General features: G+C 48.0%; 2 protein-coding genes across 4 annotated transcripts in view; one reads left to right on the forward strand and one right to left on the reverse strand.

The window, feature by feature from the left end:
• Positions 1 to 25,000, forward strand: part of tmem63ba (transmembrane protein 63Ba) — a 101,729-nt gene that overhangs the window by 11,630 nt on the left and 65,099 nt on the right. For 2 of the 3 annotated variants that reach the window (XM_031798706.1, XM_031798705.1), the window contains exons 2-4: positions 16,633 to 16,922; positions 17,572 to 17,651; positions 22,849 to 22,887. In XM_031798706.1, the coding sequence (XP_031654566.1) occupies positions 16,686 to 16,922; positions 17,572 to 17,651; positions 22,849 to 22,887 (356 nt within the window). In that variant the 5' untranslated portion in view covers positions 16,633 to 16,685. The remainder of the gene's footprint in view (positions 1 to 16,632; positions 16,923 to 17,571; positions 17,652 to 22,848; positions 22,888 to 25,000) is intronic. The other variant, XM_031798707.1, reaches the window with a different exon arrangement.
• Positions 11,007 to 12,167, reverse strand: LOC116355547 (dynein heavy chain-like). The gene has a single exon (XM_031799981.1). The coding sequence runs from the start codon at positions 12,165 to 12,167 to the stop codon at positions 11,007 to 11,009; it is 1,161 nt and encodes a 386-aa protein (XP_031655841.1).

Raw genomic sequence — 25,000 nt, forward strand, 5'->3', positions numbered from 1 at the left:
GTAGAGGTGGATCAGGGAATCGCCCGCAGCAAGAGCAACATCATTGATATACACAGAGAAAAGAGTCGGCCCGAGAATTGAACCCTGTGGCACCCCCATAGAGACTACCAGAGGACCGGACAGCATGCCCTCCGATTTGACACACTGAACTCTGTCTGCAAAGTAATTGGTGAACCAGGCAAGGCAGTCATCCGAAAAACCGAGGCTACTGAGTCTGCCGATAAGAATATGGTGATTGACAGAGTCGAAAGCCTTGGCGAGGTCGATGAAGACGGCTGCACAGTACTGTCTTTTATCGATGGCGGTTATGATGTCGTTTAGTACCTTGAGTGTGGCTGAGGTGCACCCATGACCGGCTCGGAAACCAGATTGCACAGCGGAGAAGGTACGGTGGGATTCGAGATGGTCAGTGACCTGTTTGTTGACTTGGCTTTCGAAGACCTTAGATAGGCAGGGCAGGATGGATATAGGTCTGTAACAGTTTGGGTCCAGGGTGTCTCCCCCTTTGAAGAGGGGGATGACTGCGGCAGCTTTCCAATCCTTGGGGATCTCAGACGAGATGAAAGAGAGGTTGAACAGGCTGGTAATAGGGGTTGCGACAATGGTGGCAGATAGTTTCAGAAATAGAGGGTCCAGATTGTCAAGCCCAGCTGATTTGTACGGGTCCAGGTTTTGCAGCTCTTTCAGAACATCTGCTATCTGGATTTGGGTAAAGGAGAACCTGGAGAGGCTTGGGCGAGGAGCTGCGGGGGGGGCGGAGCTGTTGGCCGAGGTTGAAGTAGCCAGGCGGAAGGCATGGCCAGCCGTTGAGAAATGCTTATTGAAGTTTTCGATAATCATGGATTTATCAGTGGTGACCGTGTTACCTAGCCTCAGTGCAGTGGGCAGCTGGGAGGAGGTGCTCTTGTTCTCCATGGACTTCACAGAGTCCCAGAACTTTTTGGAGTTGGAGCTACAGGATGCAAACTTCTGCCTGAAGAAGCTGGCCTTAGCTTTCCTGACTGACTGCGTGTATTGGTTCCGGACTTCCCTGAACAGTTGCATATCACGGGGACTATTCGATGCTATTGCAGTCCGCCACAGGATGTTTTTGTGCTGGTCGAGGGCAGTCAGGTCTGGGGTGAACCAAGGGCTGTATCTGTTCTTAGTTCTGCATTTTTTGAACGGAGCATGCTTATCTAAAATGGTGAGGAAGTTACTTTTAAAGAATGACCAGGCATCCTCAACTGACGGGATGAGGTCAATGTCCTTCCAGGATACCCGGGCCAGGTCGATTAGAAAGGCCTGCTCACAGAAGTGTTTTAGGGAGCGTTTGACAGTGATGAGGGGTGGTCGTTTGACTGCGGCTCCGTAGCGGATACAGGCAATGAGGCAGTGATCGCTGAGATCCTGGTTGAAGACAGCGGAGGTGTATTTGGAGGGCCAGTTGGTCAGGATGACGTCTATGAGGGTGCCCTTGTTTACAGAGTTAGGGTTGTACCTGGTGGGTTCCTTGATGATTTGTGTGAGATTGAGGGCATCTAGCTTAGATTGTAGGACTGGCGGGGTGTTAAGCATATCCCAGTTTAGGTCACCTAACAGAACAAACTCTGAAGCTAGATGGGGGGCGATCAATTCACAAATGGTGTCCAGGGCACAGCTGGGAGCTGAGGGGGGTCGGTAGCAGGCGGCAACCGTGAGAGACTTATTTCTGGAGAGAGTAATTTTCAAAATTAGTAGTTCGAACTGTTTGGGTATGGACCTGGAAAGTATGACATTACTTTGCAGGCCATCTCTGCAGTAAACTGCAACTCCTGGATTGTGTATGTGTCCCATTCAGAGGGTGAATGGACAAGACAAAATATTGAAGTGCCTTTGAACGGGGGTATGGTAGTAGGTGCCAGGCGCACAGGTGTGTGTCAAGGACTGCAACGCTCTGCTCCTGACAACATGTGCTGCCATATAATGAATAAAACTGCGTAGTCATTCAAATCAATCATGGCATAATGGGTTGACTGGTGGCTATTGCGAGTGTGCCGATAGAAACAAAGCAGGAAGTAAAAGCAGGAAGTGTACCCATCAATGTGCTGTCGTTTGTTGATTCAACATACATTCTATTGCAACATTGTTCAACATTGCATGAGCCACATCACTTAACATCATTTGAATGAACATTCTACGTCACCATGGAAATGATTGCGTCACAATACCAGGCAGCCATTGTGAGTGGACCCATGCGTTTACAAGACACATTTCCAGTCTTAGAGGTTCCAAGCCTGTTCTATTTATTCTATTTCTATGTTTACTGCTGTTGCATTGTTGGCGGTGTTGCCTAGGCAACTGAAGATTCGTTTGCTACAAGACCTTGCTTGTTTCAGCAAGGAGCAGCAAAGCTTCATCATGTTGTTATTAAGAGTCCATGTTACCACAGAAATGGACTCAACCGCACGCACCAGTGCCTGGCTGTACCCTCTTCAAATTCAAATCAAATTTTATTGGTCACATTCACATGGTGTTAGCCGATGTTAATGCAAGTGTAGCGAAATGCTTGTGCTTCTAGTTCCAACAGTGCAGTAATATCTAACAAGTAATCTAACAATTCCCCAACAACTACCTAATACACACAAATCTAAAGGGATGGAATAAGATTATGTACATATGAATATGGATGAGCAGCATAGGCATGGTTCAGTAGATGGTATAAGGTACAGTATATACATATGAGATGAGTAATGTAAGATATGTTAACATTATTAAAGTGGCCAGTGATATGAGTCTCTATGTAGGCAGCAGCCTATCTGTTAGTGATGGCTGTTTAACAGTCTGATGGCCTTGAGATAGAAGCTGTTTTTCAGTCTCTCTGTCCCAGCTTTGATGCACCTGTACTGACCTCGCCTTCTGGATGATAGCGGGGTGAACAGGCAGTGACTCGGGTGGTTGATGTCCTTGATGTTGAATGCTGAGCTGTAGTCAATGAACAGAATTCTTACGTAGGTATTCCTCTTGTCCAGATGGGATAGGTCAGTTTGATGGCGATTGCATCGTCTGTGGACCTGTTGGGGCGGAATGCAAACTGAAGTGGGTCTAGGGTGGCAGGTAAGGTGGAGGTGATATGATCCTTGACTAGTCTCTCAAAGCACTTCATGATAACAGAAGTGAGTGCTACGGGGCGGTAGTCAAATCAAATTTTACATTTCTAGGCTGATGATAATCTAGAATAGGGCAGAATAGGAGCTATTGGCCTTGTGGGTCAATTCATAGCCTGTCAATCATTTAAGGACATCAACATTACTGCTGTACAAAGCTAGGTCTTGAGTTAGCCTAGTAACACAGAGGTTTATACCACAAAGCAGGATCAAGGAGTTAACCTGCTAACTTGCCTAAATATTATAACGTTTGTTACTTTTTAATAAAAAATAAAAAAGTTAATTAGTCTACATGGTCTACTTAATTCACCACCAAGAACACATCTAAATGTAGCTTTCTTTACGAACCAGAAAATCTATAGTTATTTCTGGTAGCTGGCTAACTCATTGATCATGCTTTGTAATAGATCCTTCTGGATTACCACGATGTCACACAACTGGATGCTAATCAGTTGAGTGTTTTTAGAAAACCTTAAATATATTTGATAAGGTTCCAATCCAGCCGTACAGTCGTTGAATCCCTTCCAGCCCATACTGGGGGAGACTTCTAGTTAAAGTGAAGTGACCAAAGAGATAAACACACTGTTTTTATCTAAATTAAAGTGACCCTCTAATGAAGTGTTACACTTTAAAAAAAATGTTTATGTTAAGGTACAATCTGTAATATTTACAGCTGTTAAACCTCAAATGGTAATTTCATTTACCTGAACACTCATATTATGCAAGACAAAGAGGTTAGCAGTCTTTTCAAACAACCCTAGGCCTATATTTTGGGGTTATGATGGGGCAAGACAGTTAAGGCTATATTTGGCTCATAAGGCATGTTCTTGAAGACTGCCTACTTCTTGTTTTGTATAGTTGGACTGATAGAGCAGTTGTTATCTGGCCTGTCTGTCTAGATGGCCTGTCTGCCTAGATGGCCTGTCTGCCTAGATGGCCTGTCTGCCTAGATGGCCTGTCTGCCTAGATGGCCTGTCTGTCTAGATGGCCTGTCTGTCTAGATGGCCTGTCTGCCTAGATGGCCTGTCTGCCTAGATGGCCTGTCTGTCTAGATGGCCTGTCTGCCTAGATGGCCTGTCTGCCTAGATGGCCTGTCTGCCTAGATGGCCTGTCTGTCTAGATGGCCTGTCTGACTAGATGGCCTGTCTGTCTAGATGGCCTGTCTGCCTAGATGGCCTGTCTGCCTAGATGGCCTGTCTGTCTAGATGGCCTGTCTGCCTAGATGGCCTGTCTGTCTAGATGGCCTGTCTGCCTAGATGGCCTGTCTGCCTAGATGGCCTGTCTGCCTAGATGGCCTGTCTGCCTAGATGGCCTGTCTGCCTAGATGGCCTGTCTGTCTAGATGGCCTGTCTGCCTAGATGGCCTGTCTGTCTAGATGGCCTGTCTGCCTAGATGGCCTGTCTGTCTAGATGGCCTGTCTGCCTAGATGGCCTGTCTGTCTAGATGGCCTGTCTGTCTAGATGGCCTGTCTAGATGGCTCTCACTCTGGTCCCAGCTGATTCTCACTCTGGTCCCAGCTGATTCTCACTCTGGTCCCAACTGATTCTCACTCTGGTCCCAACTGATTCTCACTCTGGTCCCAGCTGATTCTCACTCTGGTCCCAACTGATTCTCACTCTGGTCCCAACTGATTCTCACTCTGGTCCCAGCTGATTCTCACTCTGGTCCCAGCTGATTCTCACTCTGGTCCCAGCTGATTCTCACTCTGGTCCCAGCTGATTCTCACTCTGGTCCCAGCTGATTCTCACTTTGGTCCCAGCTGATTCTCACTCTGGTCCCTACTGATTCTCACTCTGGTCCCTACTGATTCTCACTCTGGTCCCTACTGATTCTCACTCTGGTCCCAGCTGATTCTCACTCTGGTCCCAACTGATTCTCACTCTGGTCCCAGCTGATTCTCACTCTGGTCCCAACGATTTTCACTCTGGTCCCAGCTTATTCTCACTCTGGTCCCAGCTGATTCTCACTCTGGTCCCAGCTGATTCTCACTCTGGTCCCAGCTGATTCTCACTCTGGTCCCAGCTGATTCTCACTCTGGTCCCAACTGATTCTCACTCTGGTCCCAACTGATTCTCACTCTGGTCCCAGCTGAGTCTCACTCTGGTCCCAGCTGATTCTCACTCTGGTCCCAACTGATTCTCACTCTGGTCCCAACTGATTCTCACTCTGGTCCCAACTGATTCTCACTCTGGTCCCAGCTGATTCTCACTCTGGTCCCTACTGATTCTCTCTGGTCCCAGATGATTCTCACTCTGGTCCCAGATGATTCTCACTCTGGTCCCAGCTGATTCTCACTCTGGTCCCAACTGATTCTCACTCTGGTCCCAACTGATTCTCACTCTGGTCCCAGCTGAGTCTCACTCTGGTCCCAGCTGATTCTCACTCTGGTCCCAACTGATTCTCACTCTGGTCCCAACTGATTCTCACTCTGGTCCCAACTGATTCTCACTCTGGTCCCAGCTGATTCTCACTCTGGTCCCTACTGATTCTCTCTGGTCCCAGATGATTCTCACTCTGGTCCCAGATGATTCTCACTCTGGTCCCAGCTGATTCTCACTCTGGTCCCAGCTGATTCTCACTCTGGTCCCAGCTGATTCTCACTCTGGTCCCAACTGATTCTCACTCTGGTCCCAGCTGATTCTCACTCTGGTCCCAACTGATTCTCACTCTGGTCCCAGCTGATTCTCACTCTGGTCCCAGCTGATTCTCACTCTGGTCCCAGCTGATTCTCACTCTGGTCCCAGCTGATTCTCACTCTGGTCCCAACCAGATGGTTCAAAACAAACAGATTGAGAACCAAACTAGTTAGTAGGCTGCATCGATACTTGAGTGGTCTACAGTCCTGACTGGTAGGCCAACAGGCTGTTACAGGTTTATAGGCCAACAGGCTGCTACAGGTTTATAGGCCAACAAGCTGCTACAGGTTTATAGACCAACAGGCTGCTACAGGTTTATAGGCCAACAAGCTGCTACAGGTTTATAGGCCAACAGGCTGCTACAGGTTTATAGGCCAACAGGCTGCTACAGGTTTATAGGCCAACAGGCTGTTACAGGTTTATAGGCCAACAGGCTGCTACAGGTTTATAGGCCAACAGGCTGCTACAGGTTTATAGGCCAACAGGCTGCTACAGGTTTATAGGCCAACAGGCTGTTACAGGTTTATAGGCCAACAGGCTGCTACAGGTTTATAGGCCAACAGGCTGTTACAGGTTTATAGGCCAACAGGCTGTTACAGGTTTATAGGCCAACAGGCTGTTACAGGTTTATAGGCCAACAGGCTGCTACAGGTTTATAGGCCAACAAGCTGCTACAGGTTTATAGGCCAACAGGCTGCTACAGGTTTATAGGCCAACAGGCTGCTACAGGTTTATAGGCCAACAAGCTGCTACAGGTTTATAGGCCAACAAGCTGCTACAGGTTTATAGGCCAACAGGCTGCTACAGGTTTATAGGCCAACAGGCTGCTACAGCTTTATAGGCCAACAGGCTGTTACAGGTTTATAGGCCAACAGGCTGCTACAGGTTTATAGGCCAACAAGCTGCTACAGGTTTATAGGCCAACAGGCTGCTACAGGTTTATAGGCCAACAGGCTGCTACAGGTTTATATTCCAACAGGCTGCTACAGGTTTATAGGCCAACAGGCTGCTACAGCTTTATAGGCCAACAGGCTGCTACAGGTTTATATTCCAACAGGCTGCTACAGCTTTATAGACCAACAGGCTGCTACAGGTTTATAGGCCAACAGGCTGCTACAGCTTTATAGGCCAACAGGCTGCTACAGCTTTATAGGCCAACAGGCTGCTACAGCTTTATAGGCCAACAGGCTGCTACAGCTTTATAGGCCAACAGGCTGCTACAGCTTTATAGGCCAACAGGCTGCTACAGGTTTATAGGCCAACAGGCTGCTACAGGTTTATAGGCCAACAGGCTGCTACAGGCTGCTACAAATACTCCTTCAAGAGATTGTTCACTCCACTCAAAACATGTCTGAGTATTCCACTGAACAAACCTTTTCTTAGCCTCATTGTTCTTCCATTCTATCAAGCCCGGGGATGGGCATCTCCAGTCCTCTGGTCGTGTCCCACTTTTTCCCCATCCCTAGCAAACATAGCTGATTTTAAACTAATTGCCTTCTAAACTGAAGCTCATGATTAGTTGATTATTGGAGTCAGGTGTGTTGGCTGGGGCAAAAGAGACAACTCCAGTCCTCGGGGGCCTGATTGGGTTCACTCCAAACCTAATCTAGCACACCTGATTGGGTTCACTCCAAACCTAATCTAATACACCTGATTGGGTTCACTCCAAACCTAATCTAATACACCTGATTGGGTTCACTCCAAACCTAATCTAATACACCTGATTGGGTTCACTCCAAACCTAATCTAACACACCTGATTGGGTTCACTCCAAACCTAATCTAGCACACCTGATTGGGTTCACTCCAAACCTAATCTAACACACCTGATTGGGTTCACTTCACACCTAATCTAGCTGATTCTATTAATTAGCTGTTTGATAAGATGAACCAGGTTAGTTACAACTGAGGTTGGAGTTAAAACCTACAGGAGGGTTTCTCTCCAGGAACAGGGTCGGAGTTAAAACCTACAGGAGGGTCTCTCTCCAGGAACAGGGTTGGAGTTAAAACCTACAGGAGGGTAGTTCTCCAGGAACAGGGTTGGAGTTAAAACCTACAGGAGGGTTTCTCTCCTGGAACAGGGATGGAGTTAACCTACAGGAGGGTTTCTCTCCAGGAACAGGGTTGTGGACGCCCGATCTAGCTTATCCTCCCCAGCCCACAACACAGATTCTCTTGAGCCAGTCAGGCCAGTAGACGAGCAATCAGCCCATTGACTCTACCCATCTAGCAGACGGTGAATTTAGTTTAACCAGTGCTCAGCATGTGATTGTCTCCCCCATTGCCTCCATGCTCCTTTTGTTTATACTGTTGTGAGAATCTCTGGCAGAACGTGGCGGTGGTGTCATGGCAACCGGCTCCAGGTCAGGTGGGCTAGCTTGGTGACGGTGGTAGCCCAGTCGCACTGTTTCCATGCGGAGTCATTCACAGGGTGCACTTACCAGGCCTGTATATCTGTGGTACCTAGCAAAAGTATTCATTTCAGTATTCAGTATTCATAGGCTGGCGTTTTTCCTATTTTGTTGCATTACAACCTGACATTTAAATGGATTTATATTTGGATTTCATGTAATGGACATACACAAAATAGTGAAATGAAAAAAAAAAAACAAGTTGTTTAAAAAATGTAAAATATGGACAAGTGGTGCGTGCAACCAATTACCTTCAGAAGTCACATAATTAGTTAAAAGTCCACCTGTGTGCAATCGAAGTGTCACATGATCTCAGTATATATAGACCTTTTCTGAAAGGCCCCAGAGTCTGCAACACCACTAAGCAAGGGGTACCACCAAGCAAGCGGCACTATGAAGACCAAGGAGCTCAGATCAGGGTTGGGTTATACAGATCAGTACAGATCAGGGTTGGGTTATAAAAAAATATCAATCTTTGAACATCCACGGAGCATCATTAAATCTATTATAAAAAAAATGCCGAATATGGCACCACAACAAACCTGCCAAGAGAGGGCCGCACACCAAAACTCAGGGACCAGGCAAGGAGGGCATCAAAGAGACCAAAGATAACTCTGAAGAAGGAAAATGCTATGTCTGGCGCTAACCCAACACCTCTCATCACCCCGAAAACACAATCCCAACAGTGAAGCATGGTGGTGGCAGCATCATGCTCTGGGTCAGAATTGAAGGAATGATGGATGGCGCTAAATACAGGGAAATTCTTGAGGGAAACCTGTTTTAGTCTTCCAGAGATATGAGACTGGGATGGAGGTTCACCTTCCAGCAGGACAATGACCCTAATCATACTGCTAAAGCAACACTTGAGTGGTTTAAGGGGAAACATTTAAATGTCTTGGAATGACCTAGTCAAAGCCCAGACCTCAATTATATTAAGAATCTGTGGTATGACTTAAAGATTGCTGTACACCAGCAGAACCCATCCAACTTGAAGGAGCTGGAGCAGTTTGCCTTGAAGAATGGACAAAAATCCAAGTGTCTAGATGTGCCAAGGTTATAGAGAAACCCCAAGAGACTTGCAGCTGTAATTGCTGCAAAAGGTGACTCAACAAAGTATTGAGTATGTGGGGGTGAATAGTTATGCACGCTCAAGTTATTTTTCTTTTGTCTTATTTCTTGTTTGTTTCACATTTCACATTTTTTTTATCTTCAAAGTGGTAGGCATGTTTTGTAAATCAAACGATACAACCCCCCCCCCCCCCCCCCAAAAAAAAAATATATATTTTAATTCCAGCAAAATAGGAAAAATGCCAAGGGGGTGAATACTTTCGCAAGCAATTGTATCGGAGGTACCTAGCCTATCTATCTGTGTTACGTTTTATTTTTTACAAATTAATTTCTCCCAAAATTGGAGAGAGATTTCGTTATTATTTTCACTTGCTTAGCTAGCTAGTTTAGCTCAACAACCTGACTCAAACAGAGAGGAATGCTATGTATGTTAGCTAGCTGGCTAAGGCTATCCAACAGAGGGATGCTATGTTAGCTAGCTGGCTAAGGCTATCCAACAGAGGGATGCTATGTTAGCTAGCTGGCTAAGGCTATCCAACAGAGGGATGCTATGTTAGCTAGCTGGCTAAGGCTATCCAACAGAGAGGGATGCTATGTTAGCTAGCTGGCTAAGGCTATCCAACAGAGGGATGCTATGTTAGCTAGCTGGCTAAGGCTATCCAACAGAGAGGGATGCTATGTTAGCTAGCTGGCTAAGGCTATCCAACAGAGGGATGCTATGTTAGCTAGCTGGCTAAGGCTATCCAACAGAGGGATGCTATGTTAGCTAGCTGGCTAAGGCTATCCAACAGAGAGGGATGCTATGTTAGCTAGCTGAATAAGGCTATCCAACAGAGAGGGATGCTATGTTAGCTAGCTGAATAAGGCTATCCAACAGAGGGATGCTATGTTAGCTAGCTGGCTAAGGCTATCCAACAGAGAGGGATGCTATGTTAGCTAGCTGAATAAGGCTATCCAACAGAGAGGGATGCTATGTTAGCTAGCTGAATAAGGCTATCCAACAGAGGGATGCTATGTTAGCTAGCTGGCTAAGGCTATCCAACAGAGAGGGATGCTATGTTAGCTAGCTGGCTAAGGCTATCCAACAGAGAGGGATGCTATGTTAGCTAGCTGAATAAGGCTATCCAACAGAGGGATGCTATGTTAGCTAGCTGGCTACGACTATTCTTATCAACACTGGAACTCATCAGTCAAGGTAAGCTTTCACTTTTATTCATGTATTGCCACCGGGGCCCCGCCGGAATAACTGATAAACTGCTTGCTGTACTACTTCATTGTAGCGGGTTTACGAACTCATTAGTTCTAGTAGCTTTGTTGACTATGACCTTTAGTTAATATGGTGACAACAATGTAGGCTGTGTAGCGTTTATGGTATGAAGGTTTGGTTTGGAGAGGTTTTTCCGCCAGGTCACAGACGACGTGTTGTGTTGTGCACAAGTCCACAAGCGAAGGGAAAAGGTGAGAGGAAGAGTGAGACAATTATACAACGAGCAAAGTGATGATGGCGGTTGTATGTTGCTGCTATGAAAGTTAACTCTGTGTGCGGTGGGGGATCATTCTGACGGTTCTGTTGAAAAATGTTTCTTAAACGGAAGAAAACAACACCAGGTCTGGAGGTTGAAGGCCTCCAGCCAATACTGGAGGAGGTGGATAGGTCTGGAGGAGGTGGATAGGTCTGGAGGAGGTGGATAGGTCTGGAGGAGGTGGATAGGCCTAGAGGTTGAAGGCCTCCAGCCGATACTGTCATATAGTCAGTCAGTGTATAGACTAGGCCCAGTAGAGGTTGTGCACCCGATACTGGAGGAGGTGGATAGGCCTGGTGGAGGTGGATAGGCCTGGTGGAGGTGGATAGGCCTGGTGGAGGTGGATAGGCCTGGTGGAGGTGGATAGGCCTGGTGGAGGTGGATAGGCCTGGTGGAGGTGGATAGGCCTGGTGGAGGTGGATAGGCCTGGTGGAGGTGGATAGGCCTGGTGGAGGTGGATAGGCCTGGAGGAGGTGGATAGGCCTGGAGGAGGTGGATAGGCCTGGAAGAGGTGGATAGGCCTGGAAGAGGTGGATAGGCCTGGAGGATACTGGAGGAGGTGGATAGGCCTGGAAGAGGTGGATAGGCCTGGAGGATACTGGAGGAGGTGGATAGGCCTGGAGGAGGTAGATAGGCCTGGAGGATACTGTAGGAGGTGGATAGGCCTGGAGGATACTGTAGGAGGTGGATAGGCATGGAGGATACTGTAGGAGGTGGATAGGCCTGGAGGATACTGTAGGAGGTGGATAGGCCTGGAGGATACTGTAGGAGGTGGATAGGCTTGGAGGATACTGTAGGAGGTGGATAGGCCTGGAGGATACTGTAGGAGGTGGATAGACCTGGAGGTGGATAGGCCTGGAGGATACTGTAGGAGGTGGATAGGCCTGGAGGTGGATAGGCCTGGAGGAGACTGTAGGAGGTGGATAGGCCTGGAGGTGGATAGGCCTGGAGGAGACTGTAGGAGGTGGATAGGCCTGGAGGAGACTGTAGGAGGTGGATAGGCATGGAGGATACTGTAGGAGGTGGATAGGCATGGAGGATACTGTAGGAGGTGGATAGGCCTGGAGTATACTGTAGGAGGTGGATAGGCCTGGAGGATACTGTAGGAGGTGGATAGGCCTGGAAGATACTGTAGGAGGTGGATAGGCATGGAGGTGGACAGTTGGCTGATACTGTAGGAGATGGACAGTTGGCTGATACTGTAGGAGGTGGACAGTTGGCTGATACTGTAGGAGGTGGACAGTTGGCTGATACTGTAGGAGGTGGACAGTTGGCTGATACTGTAGGAGGTGGACAGTTGGCTGATACTGTAGGAGGTGGACAGTTGGCTGATACTGTAGGAGGTGGACAGTTGGCTGATACTGTAGGAGGTGGACAGTTGGCTGATACTGTAGGAGGTGGACATTTGGCTGATACTGTAGGAGGTGGACAGTTGGCTGATACTGTAGGAGGTGGACAGTTGGCTGATACTGTAGGAGGTGGACAGTTGGCTGATACTGTAGGAGGTGGACAGTTGGCTGATACTGTAGGAGGTGGACAGTTGGCTGATACTGTAGGAGGTGGACAGTTGGCTGATACTGTAGGAGGTGGACAGTTGGCTGATACTGTAGGAGGTGGACAGTTGGCTGATACTATATATGCACCCTATTCCCTATGCAGGCACCCTATTCCCTATGCAGGCACCCTATTCCCTATATTGGCACTCTATTCCATATATAGGCACTCTATTCCATATATAGGCACCCTATTCCCTATGTAGGCACCCTATTCCCTATATTGGCACTCTATTCCCTATATTGGCACTCTATTCCCTATATAGGCACCCTATTCCCTATACAGGCACCCTATTCCCTATACAGGCACCCTATTCCCTATGTAGGCACCCTATTCCCTATGTAGGCACCCTATTCCCTATGTAGGCACCCTATTCCCTATGTAGGCACCCTATTCCCTATGTAGGCACCCTATTCCCTATATAGGCACCCTATTCCCTATATAGGCCTAGTGCACTACTGTGGGTCCTGGTCCAATAAAATGCGGAGGATGATAATAATATGACTCAGTAGATCTGATCAGGTCGATTTTCTTCTTCTGGGTCATGTGATTTATTAAGGCACTTTGCTATTGTGATATTCTCTACTTCAGTCTGAGCTTGTTATGCGCGGCGAGTGTGTCGTCAGTTGTAGGAAGACGTCGTAGTCGACCCAATCAGGTCTGGGCTAGCGTTCGTTAGGTATCAAATTGGAAGAGAACACACCGAAACAGGGAGGCACTACCTGGGCTAATTTCTGTTTCCCTGCTGAACAGGAACCTGGTCGATGAAGCTGTCTGTTTAGAGGCTAGAGAAATAAGGGATAGTAGGACCCTATACAATCTGTTTCATAGGGGATACTAGGACCCTATACAATCTGTTTCATAGGGGATACTAGGACCCTATACAATCTGTTTCATAGGGGATACTAGGACCCTATACAATCTGTGACATAGGGGATACTAGGACCCTATACAATCTGTTTCATAGGGGAGAGTAGGACCCTATACAATCTGTTTCATAGGGGACACTAGGACCCTATACAATCTGTTTCATAGGGGATACTAGGACCCTATACAATCTGTTTCATAGGGGATACTAGGACCCTATACAATCTGTTTCATAGGGGATACTAGGACCCTATACAATCTGTTTCCTAGGGGATACTAGGACCCTATACAATCTGTTTCATAGGGGATAGTAGGATCCTATACAATCTGTTTCCTAGGGGATAGTAGGACCCTATACAATCTGTTTCATAGGGGATAGTAGGACCCTATACAATCTGTTTCATAGGGGATAGTAGGACCCTATACAATCTGTTTCATAGGGGATACTAGGACCCTATACAATCTGTTTCGTAGGGGATAGTAGGACCCTATACAATCTGTTTCGTAGGGGATACTAGGACCCTATACAATCTGTTTCCTAGGGGATACTAGGACCCTATACAATCTGTTTCCTAGGGGATACTAGGACCCTATACAATCTGTTTCATAGGGGATACTAGGACCCTATACAATCTGTTTCGTAGGGGATACTAGGACCCTATACAATCTGTTTCGTAGGGGATACTAGGACCCTATACAATCTGTTTCGTAGGGGATACTAGGACCCTATACAATCTGTTTCGTAGGGGATACTAGGACCCTATACAATCTGTTTCGTAGGGGATACTAGGACCCTATACAATCTGTTACGTAGGGGATACTAGGACCCTATACAATCTGTTTCGTAGGGGATACTAGGACCCTATACAATCTGTTTCGTAGGGGATACTAGGACCCTATACAATCTGTTTCGTAGGGGATACTAGGACCCTATACAATCTGTTTCCTAGGGGATAGTAGGACCCTATACAATCTGTTTCGTAGGGCATACTAGGACCCTATACAATCTGTTTCATAGGGGATAGTATAGGGTCCTACTATCTTTTTAATAAGGGATAGTAGGACCCTATACAATCTGTTTCGTAGGGGATAGTAGGACCCTATACAATCTGTTTCGTAGGGGATAGTAGGACCCTATACAATCTGTTTCGTAGGGGATAGTATAGGGTCCTACTATCTTTTTAATAGGGGATAGTAGGATCCTATACAATCTGTTTCAGCAGATCCAAGTTATTTTAATTTTGGGAATCTGTTCTCAAGTATTACCACACATAATAGAGAGACGTGATCGTATACAATTGTGTAAGCAAGATTTGACTGTTTTTTTTCTCCCCAGTCAAATATTATATCTGTTTGGGCTTCTTGCGGTCAATTTGCTGCCTGCAAATGATTTTAAATTATGTACCGACCCCCTGACCATCCACTCAAGAATAAAATCATCCCAGGGCTGAATGTAGTTGATAATCCCTGCTCTAGAGCCTACCCTGCTTACCCCTTAAAGGTAGGAGGATACATATGCAAATAAAAGATGACTCTTCATTGGACAGAATAATCAGATCAGATTGTGATGTCATGATCTGGGCCAAAAAATTCCATCTCATCTGAACAGGCAGAAATTCCAGGATTTTTTTTTTTTTCCAGACAGCTCTTACACAAAAAGGGTATTATCATAATTTTCAGTGTTTTATTTCAACCTCCTAGTGTGGAAATCACATTTTTTGACAGCACCAAAATGGTCACGCACACTGGATTACCCAAACGCTGCTCATGTGTCCAAACACTAACCCAATTATCCTCCTCCTGGAACGCTGTGACATCATCACCCTGACGTAGAGGGAGGGAGGGAGGGGGAGGCTGATGGAGAACAATGGGCCAATAGAGGGTACAGGGTTCACACAGACCACAGTCAACCCAGAGAGGAGACAACCTACTCTTCTCAACCAGTGAAAAGAAAGCGATAGATTGCATCCCAAATAACACCCTGTTCCCTACATAGTGGACTACTTCTTACAAACCCAATATACTGTACTGGAAAATGACGAAAACCAAATAGAAACTGTAGGAATGATTTATGTATCTTTTTAGAGGTCGACCGATTTATGATTTTTCAACGCCGATACCGATTTACTGGAGGACCAAAAAAAAGCAGATTCTGATTAATCGGCCGACCTCTAGTATCTACATTCATGCAGTTTCTTGTGTCCAGATAAAAAAAATCACCCAACAATGAATGCCAGACAGTCAGGGAGCATCAAATTCCCAAATCGACGGAGGCTGCAGGGCGTCCTATTCTTATTTTCAATGACGGCCTACCAGGGAACAGTGGGTTAACTGCCTGTTCAGGGGCAGATTTTTTTTAAAAGCCTTTTTCAGCTCGGGGATTCGATCCAGCAACATTTCGGTTACTGGCCCTACCCTCTAACCACTAGGCTTCCTGCTCTAACCGCTAGGCTTCCTGCTCTAACCGCTAGGCTTCCTGCTCTAACCGCTAGGCTTCCTGCTCTAACCGCTAGGCTTCCTGCTCTAACCGCTAGGCTTCCTGCTCTAACCGCTAGGCTACTTGCTCTAACCACTAGGCTACCTGTCTCCAACCACTAGGCTACCTGCTCTAACCACTAGGCTACCTGTCTCTAACCACTAGGCTACCTGCTCTAACCACTAGGCTACCTGCTCTAACCACTAGGCTACCTGTCTCTAACCACTAGGCTACCTGTCTCTAACCACTAGGCTACCTGCCTCTAACCACTAGGCTACCTGCCTCTAACCACTAGGCTACCTGTCTCTAACCACTAGGCTACCTGCCTCTAACCACTAGGCTACCTGTCTCTAACCACTAGGCTACCAGCTCTAACCACTAGGCTACCTGTCTCTAACCACTAGGCTACCAGCTCTAACCACTAGGCTACCAGCTCTAACCACTAGGCTACCTGTCTCTAACCACTAGGCTACCTGCTCTAACCACTAGGCTACCTGCCTCTAACCACTAGGCTACCTGCCTCTAACCACTAGGCTACCTGCTCTAACCACTAGGCTATCTGCTCTAACCACTAGGCTACCTGCCTCTAACCACTAGGCTACCTGCCTCTAACCACTAGGCTACCTGCTCTAACCACTAGGCTACCTGCTCTAACCACTAGGCTACCTGCTCTAACCACTAGGCTACCTGTCTCTAACCACTAGGCTACCTGCTCTAACCACTAGGCTACCTGCTCTAACCACTAGGCTACCTGCCTCTAACCACTAGGCTACCTGCCTCTAACCACTAGGCTACCTGCCTCTAACCACTAGGCTACCTGCTCTAACCACTAGGCTACCTGCTCTAACCACTAGGCTACCTGCTCTAACCACTAGGCTACCTGCTCTAACCACTAGGCTACATGCTGCCCCATTTTTAAGATGCCACAGTGAGTGTGGAGCTGATTCCTAACTGAATTCTCATTTTCCTCCAGGTGTTTAAGATGCCGCAGTGAGTGTGGAGCTGAATCCTAGCTGAAGCCTCAGCATGTCTGTCCTGCTGACGGTGGTGGTGGGTGTGGTGGGGTGGGGGGCCGTGGTCCAGGGGGCTCTGTGTCCCGGAAGGGGCCTGGCTGACTGCCCTGCCCAGCAGAGCAACACCTCCGGTGGGGGTAAGACCTCCAGGGACTACTGCTACACCGCCCGTATCCGATCCACCGTGCTTCAGGGTCTGCCCTTCGGAGGGGTGCCCACCGTCCTCGCACTCGACTTCATGTGCTTCCTGGTGAGTCACTTCTTCCTGGTTTTGTATCGATACAGCTTTATTGTCCATCGTTGTCTTTTATTTGTAGTTATTTTTATACATCAAATTCAGATGAATATTTAATAGGGCCAAGAGGTTTTATTTTTTTACTGACCATCTGGTCTGGGAAAAAAACTCTAGTTGGCTGGAACCTATACCTTAGGTCCAGTGTTGTTCCTGGTTCAAGGAATACCCAGGGCCCCACGGGACAGATGTAACCACTAGGTAGTGTGTCTAACTGGTTCTGATTCTGATTCTGTATATGTAAATACAGGAAAGCAGTTGGAATAACACCTTGCTTTACTAATGTATTGTGTAATAGCTAGCTACCGTCTCTGTGTGTGTGTGTACATTGGGACCTCTCCCTCTCTATGGAAGACCGTAGTGAGATGGCGCCTACAGACATGGGGAGCTCTGCTTCTAGCGCCACGGTCTTCTACTTTCAGATCTGTGTGTGTTGTTGTGTACTGTTAGATATTACTGCAACACTGGATCTAGGAACAGAAGAATTTTCGCTACACTTCGCAATAACATCTGCTAAATATGTGTATGTGACCGATTTTTGATTTTGTGTGTGTGTGTGTGTGTTTGTGTGTGTGTGTGTGTGTGTGTGTGTGTGTGGCATTCCCAGGTACTCCTGTTTGTGTTCTCCATCTTGAGAAAGGTAGCGTGGGACTACGGCCGCTTGGCGTTGGTGACTGACGCAGACAGGTATATCACCACACTGCAGCCTTTAGAATGTGATCTCTGCTTCTTTTGGAGAAGTAGAAGACCTGGCTGTTGTAACTCTCGTTAGCTTTGCAGCCTGATATAACGCCAGTGCTTTGTGTTCTACCAGAGAATACATGTCCAGACAGACTACTTGTTTAAAAAAATATATATATGTTTTTATGGGATTTTCTGATTTATTGAACAGACAGAGAGAGGATGCCAGTGGAGAAATACAGAGAGGATGCCAGCGGGGAGAAAGATAGAGAGAGGATGCCAGCAGGGAGAAAAGACAGAGAGAGGATGCCAGCAGGGAGAAAAGACAGAGAGAGGATGCCAGCAGGGAGAAAAGACAGAGAGAGGATGCCAGGGGGGAGAAAGACAGAGAGAGGATGCCAGCGGGGAGAAAGACAGAGAGAGGATGCCAGTGGAGAGAAAGACAGAGAGATGAGGCCAGTGGAGAGAAAGACAGAGAGAGGATGCCAGCAGGGAGAAAGACAGAGAGAGGATGCCAGTGGAGAGAAAGACAGAGAGAGGATGCCAGTGGAGAAAGACAGAGAGAGGATGCCAGTGGAGAAAGACAGAGAGAGGATGCCAGTGGAGAAAGACAGAGAGAGGATGGCAGTGGAGAAAGACAGAGAGAGGATGCCAGTGGAGAAAGACAGAGAGAGGATGCCAGTGGAGAAAGACAGAGAGAGGATGCCAGCGTGGAGAAAGACAGAGAGAGGATGCCAGCGGGGAGAAAGACAGAGAGAGGATGCCAGCGGGGAGAAAGACAGAGAGAGGATGCCAGTGGAGAGAAAGACAGAGAGAGGATGCCAGTGGAGAAAGACAGAGAGAGGATGCCAGTGGAGAAAGACAGAGAGAGGATGCCAGTGGAGAAAGACAGAGAGAGGATGCCAGCGGGGAGAAAGACAGAGAGAGGATGCCAGCGGGGAGAAAGACAGAGAGAGGATGCCAGCGGGGAGAAAGACAGAGAGAGGATGCCAGCGGGGAGAAAGACAGAGAGAGGATGCCAGCGGGGAGAAAGACAGAGAGAGGATGCCAGTGGAGAGAAAGACAGAGAGAGGATGCCAGTGGAGAGAAAGACAGAGAGAGGATGCCAGTGGAGAAAGACAGAGAGAGGATGCCAGTGGAGAAAGACAGAGAGAGGATGCCAGTGGAGAAAGACAGAGAGAGGATGCCAGTGGAGAAAGACAGAGAGAGGATGCCAGCGTGGAGAAAGACAGAGAGAGGATGCCAGCGGGGAGAAAGACAGAGAGAGGATGCCAGCGGGGAGAAAGACAGAGAGAGGATGCCAGCAGGGAGAAAGACAGAGAGAGGATGCCAGTGGAGAGAAAGACAGAGAGATGAGGCCAGTGGAGAGAAAGACAGAGAGAGGATGCCAGCGGGGAGAAAGACAGAGAGAGGATGCCAGCGGGGAGAAAGACAGAGAGAGGATGCCAGCGGGGAGAAAGACAGAGAGAGGATGCCAGTGGAGAAAGACAGAGAGAGGATGCCAGTGGAGAAAGACAGAGAGAGGATGCCAGTGGAGAAAGACAGAGAGAGGATGCCAGTGGAGAAAGACAGAGAGAGGATGCCAGTGGAGAAAGACAGAGAGAGGATGCCAGTGGAGAAAGACAGAGAGAGGATGCCAGTGGAGAAAGACAGAGAGAGGATGCCAGTGGAGAAAGACAGAGAGAGGATGCCAGTGTGGAGAAAGACAGAGAGAGGATGCCAGCGGGGAGAAAGACAGAGAGAGGATGCCAGTGGAGAAAGACAGAGAGAGGATGCCAGCAGGGAGAAAAGACAGAGAGAGGATGCCAGTGGAGAAATACAGAGAGGATGCCAGCGGGGAGAAAGATAGAGAGAGGATGCCAGCAGGGAGAAAAGACAGAGAGAGGATGCCAGCAGGGAGAAAAGACAGAGAGAGGATGCCAGCGGTGAGAAAGATAGAGAGAGGATGCCAGCAGGGAGAAAAGACAGAGAGAGGATGCCAGTGGAGAAATACAGAGAGGATGCCAGCGGGGAGAAAGACAGAGAGAGGATGCCAGCGGGGAGAAAGACAGAGAGAGGATGCCAGTGGAGAGAAAGACAGAGAGGATGCCAGTGGAGAGAAAGACAGAGAGAGGATGCCAGTGGAGAGAAAGACAGAGAGAGGATGCCAGTGGAGAGAAAGACCGAGAGATGAGGCCAGTGGAGAGAAAGACAGAGAGAGGATGCCAGCGGGGAGAAAGACAGAGAGAGGATGCCAGCGGGGAGAAAGACAGAGAGAGGATGCCAGCGGGGAGAAAGACAGAGAGAGGATGCCAGCGGGGAGAAAGACAGAGAGAGGATGCCAGCGGGGAGAAAGACAGAGAGAGGATGCCAGCGGGGAGAAAGACAGAGAGAGGATGCCAGTGGAGGAAGACAGAGAGAGGATGCCAGCGGGGAGAAAGACAGAGAGAGGATGCCAGGGGAGAAAGACAGAGAGAGGATGCCAGCGGGGAGAAAGACAGAGAGAGGATGCCAGTGGGGAGAAAGACAGAGAGAGGATGCCAGTGGAGAGAAAGACAGAGAGATGAGGCCAGTGGAGAGAAAGACAGAGAGAGGATGCCAGCGGGGAGAAAGACAGAGAGAGGATGCCAGCAGGGAGAAAGACAGAGAGAGGATGCCAGTGGAGAAAGACAGAGAGAGGATGCCAGTGGAGAAAGACAGAGAGAGGATGCCAGTGGAGAAAGACAGAGAGAGGATGCCAGCGGGGAGAAAGACAGAGAGAGGATGCCAGTGGGGAGAAAGACAGAGAGATGAGGCCAGTGGGGAGAAAGACAGAGAGAGGATGCCAGCAGGGAGAAAAGACAGAGAGAGGATGCCAGCAGGGAGAAAAGAAGCTAGATTAGAACCTAGACTAGCCAGGCCATGAGATGGACAGCTTCTACTGGGTCAGAGTTTACGCACAGCAGAGTTTACTGTCCTCAGACAGACAGAGAGACAGATGTTGGGCAAATGGAGGAACTAGGAATAATCATCACTTTTCTTACTGTTTTTTTCCCCAGGCAAAGCCAATCAAAATCATGCAGTCTGTACAGTACTACTGTTTTCAGGGATATGTAGCCCTTCTATGGAGTGTTTCAAAATGCCCAAGTCAGTAATGAGGCCAGTAGTCAGTAATGAGGTCAGTAGTCAGTAATTAGGCCAGGTCAGTAATTAGGCCAGTAGACAGTAATGAAGCCAGGTCAGTAATGAGGTCAGTAGTCAGTAATGAGGTCAGTAATGAGGCTAGTAGTCAATAATGAGGCTAGTAGTCAGTAATGAGGTCAGTAATGAGGCCAGTAGTCAGTAATGAGGTCAGTAGTCAGTAATGAGGTCAGTAGTCAGTAATGAGGTCAGTAATGAGGCCAGTAGTCAGTAATGAGGCCAGTAGTCAGTAATGAGGCCAGTAGTCAGTAATGAGGCCAGGTCAGTAATGAGGTCAGTAGTCAGTAATGAGGTCAGTAGTCAGTAATGAGGTCAGTAGTCAGTAATGAGGTTAGTAGTCACTAATGAGGTCAGTAGTCACTAATGAGGTTAGTAATGAGGTCAGTAGTCAGTAATGTAGTCAGTAGTCAGTAATGAGGTCAGTAGTCAGTAATGAGGTCAATAATGAGGTCAGTAGTCCGTAATGAGGTCAGTAATGAGGTCAGTAGTCCGTAATGAGATCAGTAATGAGGTCAGTAGTCCGTAATGAGGTCATTAGTCAGTAATTAAGCCAGGTTAGTAGTCAGTAATGAGGTTGGGTCACTAATGCAGTATCCAAATCTTGATTTGATGAACAAGTCAACTACTACCTTTGACTCCCGATGACAATGTCTCATTCCCAATTAGTTGTCCTGGCATCCCACTTCCTGGTCTCCTTCTTAAAGCACAGGGGAGGAGAAGGTCCGAGGAGGTGAGGAGAGAAGGACGTGAGGAATTAGGGAAAGACGAATCAAGAAAGAGCCAGTGTGCTCGGGAGTCAAAGGAAGTAGTTGAGTCATCTGCCAGAGAGGACAGTGGGTAAAAAAGGGACAATACACTTTGCTTTCAACTCATCGAACTCCTAGAATCTGCAAACATGACATGGTTACACTCCATCACTTTAAATACTCTGCAGAACAGCTGAACCTTCCTTCAGATGTCATGTTTGTTTATCTAGCTGATGTTTTCCCACTATTTGCACAGCTGGATATTTGATAGCATCTAACTCCATAGGACTACAGTCATGACTCAGGGCTAGCTATGGGAGGAGAGAGATGGTAGGGGGAGGGAGGGAGGGTGCCGGAGGGGGAGGGACTGGCCAAGGGAGGGGGAGGGACAGGGACGGACCCAGGGACAGGGACGGACCGAGGGAGGGACAGGGACCCGACCGAGGGCAGGGACGGACCGGGGGAGGGAGGGGCAGGGACGGACCAAGGGGGAGGGAGGGACAGGAACCCGACCGAGGGACAGGGACGGACCGAGGGAGGGGGAGGCAGGGACGGACCGAGGGAGGGGGAGGCAGGGACGGACCGAGGGAGGGGGAGGCAGGGACGGACCGAGGGAGGGGGGGGGTAGGGATGGACCGACCGAGGGACCGACCAAGGGAAGGAGGGAGGCAGGCAGGGAGAGGGACGGATGGACCGAGGGAGGAAGGCAGGGAGAGGGACAGCGGGAGAGAGTTCTAGGCCAAAGGTCTACTTTTGTAATGGAGAGAGAACACGTAGATGAGGAGACTAGACATTAGTCCCATGACTGAGGTGCTGACTGGGACTCCGTTTGTCTCCTGTCTAACTCTGCTCTACTAAGTGGATAATGACACAGTGTTCCATAGATAGGCCTGTTGTTTACCCAGCTGCATGTCTGCAGGACGTGCAGACAGACGGTGAATCCCATTTTGGCTTAACGTCTAGGCTTAATGCATTTCTGTCTTGATTGGTTTGCTCATCAACCATATTAGCAGCCATTTACAGAGTAGAGTTCTGGTCTTTTGGTACTAATACCTCCCAGAAAATACTCAGACTTTTGTCCAGCTGTTTGAAAAGGTTTCTCATATCTATGTCTCACCCCAGTCGAAGGTCCTCTGTCACTGTAAAGAGAACTGAACTTGATCTTCCTGATTTTTGTGATTATTATAATAATTTTTTTAACCTGAACAGTTGATCACTGGTTTCTCCTCCAGGAATATCCCGAGCTGACCTCCCCCATGTTGTTTTATATTTCTGTTTTGTTTTCTCTCTCTGTGAAGACAGAATCAGCGATACAGCCGTCTGGATGAACAGAAACAGTATGTCTTCTTATTGTATCACACTGCTTCTTCTCTTTCAACCAATCTAACTCTCTTCCTTCCCTTCCTACCTAGGCTGGTGTGGGTTGGGTTGGCCTGTCTAGCTCTCTTGTGGTGCTGGGATCTGTTCCTACCTAGGCTGGTGTGGGTTGGGTTAGCCTGTCGAGCTCTGTTGTGAGTTTTCTCTTTCCTTCTCTCCTGCCAGGCTTTTCTTATTCGAGCCTGTCTCCTGCTGTTCGCTCTTTCTTTCTGGTCTTTCCACGGTTTTATCCCTGCTGCTGTCTCTCTGTCTCTCTCTGTCTCTCTGTCTCTCTCTGTCAACAGTAACCACAATAACTAAGGGTCAAAATAACCATGCATTGAACAATAGCAATAAGTATACAGTAGAGGACATGTGTAGGTTGATTGGTCTGTCAGACACTGTCCCTCATCTTATGGCAGGCAGCAATGTAGTGCGCTGCCAACCCACAGCTCTCTGCGTCCTCCCCCAACAGGACAGGTAGCCTATCCTCATCAGAGAGGTCTTTGAAACCTTGAATAAGGGTTTTAAATTTGGGGAAATTACACTCTAATTGTTTTATATAGTTGACATTTTGTCAGGAAATGCAGCTCCGTCTCAGGTTCTGCTGTGGTGCAGTGGTTGCACAGCCTTTCCTCTACAGGGAGCCAGGTTCTGCTGTGGTGCAGTGGTTGCACAGCCTTTCCTCTACAGGGAGCCAGGTTCTGCTGTGGTGCAGTGGTTGCACGGCCTTTCCTCTACAGGGAGCCAGGTTCTGCTGTTGTACAGTGGTTGCACAGCCTTTCCTCTTACAGGGAGCCAGGTTTTCTTGTGTCTACCCTTCTCAATGGCAAGGCTGTGCTCACTGAGCCTGTACTTTGTCAAGGTTTTTCTAAGGTTTTGATCAGTAACCATGGTCAAATTGTTAGCCACGGTGTACTGTCGATTTAGGGCCAGATAGCCCTGCATTTTGCTTTGTGTTTGTGTTTCCCAATAAGAAATGTAGTTTTGTTTTGATTGTGTTGTAATTTGGTTTATTCTGATTGATTGGGGCGGCAGGGTAGCCTAGTGGTTAGAGCGTTGGACTAGTAACCGAAAGGTTGCAAGTTCAAATCCCCGAGCTGACATGGTACAAATCTGTCGTTCTGCCCCTGAACAAGGCACTGTTCCTAGACCAGTTAACCCACTGTTCCTAGACCAGTTAACCCACTGTTCCTAGACCAGTTAACCCACGGTTCCTAGGCCAGTTAACCCACTGTTCCTAGGCCAGTTAACCCACTGTTCCTAGACCAGTTAACCCACTGTTCCTAGACCAGTTAACCCACTGTTCCTAGACCAGTTAACCCACTGTTCCTAGACCAGTTAACCCACTGTTCCTAGACCAGTTAACCCACTATTCCTAGACCAGTTAACCCACTGTTCCTAGACCAGTTAACCCACTGTTCCTAGACCAGTTAACCCACTGTTCCTAGACCAGTTAACCCACTGTTCCTAGACCAGTTAACCCACTGTTCCTAGACCAGTTAACCCACTGTTCCTAGACAGTTAACCCACTGTTCCTAGACCAGTTAACCCACGGTTCCTAGGCCAGTTAACCCACGGTTCCTAGGCCAGTTAACCCACTGTTCCTAGGCCAGTTAACCCACTGTTCCTAGACCAGTTAACCCACTGTTCCTAGACCAGTTAACCCACTGTTCCTAGACCAGTTAACCCACTGTTCCTAGACCAGTTAACCCACTGTTCCTAGACCAGTTAACCCACTGTTCCTAGACCAGTTAACCCACTGTTCCTAGACCAGTTAACCCACTGTTCCTAGACCAGTTAACCCACTGTTCCTAGACCAGTTAACCCACGGTTCCTAGGCCAGTTAACCCACTGTTCCTAGGCCAGTTAACCCACTGTTCCTAGGCCAGTTAACCCACTGTTCCTAGACCAGTTAACCCACTGTTCCTAGACCAGTTAACCCACTGTTCCTAGACCAGTTAACCCACTGTTCCTAGACCAGTTAACCCACTGTTCCTAGACCAGTTAACCCACTGTTCCTAGACCAGTTAACCCACTGTTCCTAGACCAGTTAACCCACGGTTCCTAGACCAGTTAACCCACTGTTCCTAG

The sequence above is a fragment of the Oncorhynchus kisutch genome, linkage group LG20 (assembly GCF_002021735.2).
Source record: "Oncorhynchus kisutch isolate 150728-3 linkage group LG20, Okis_V2, whole genome shotgun sequence".
Lineage (NCBI taxonomy): Eukaryota > Metazoa > Chordata > Actinopteri > Salmoniformes > Salmonidae > Oncorhynchus > Oncorhynchus kisutch.

Coding starts and splice junctions, on each gene's coding strand:
- LOC116355547 (XM_031799981.1), bottom strand. CDS start 12,167: ATGTCCACCTCCTACAGTATCAGCCAACTGTCCACCTCCTACAGTATC.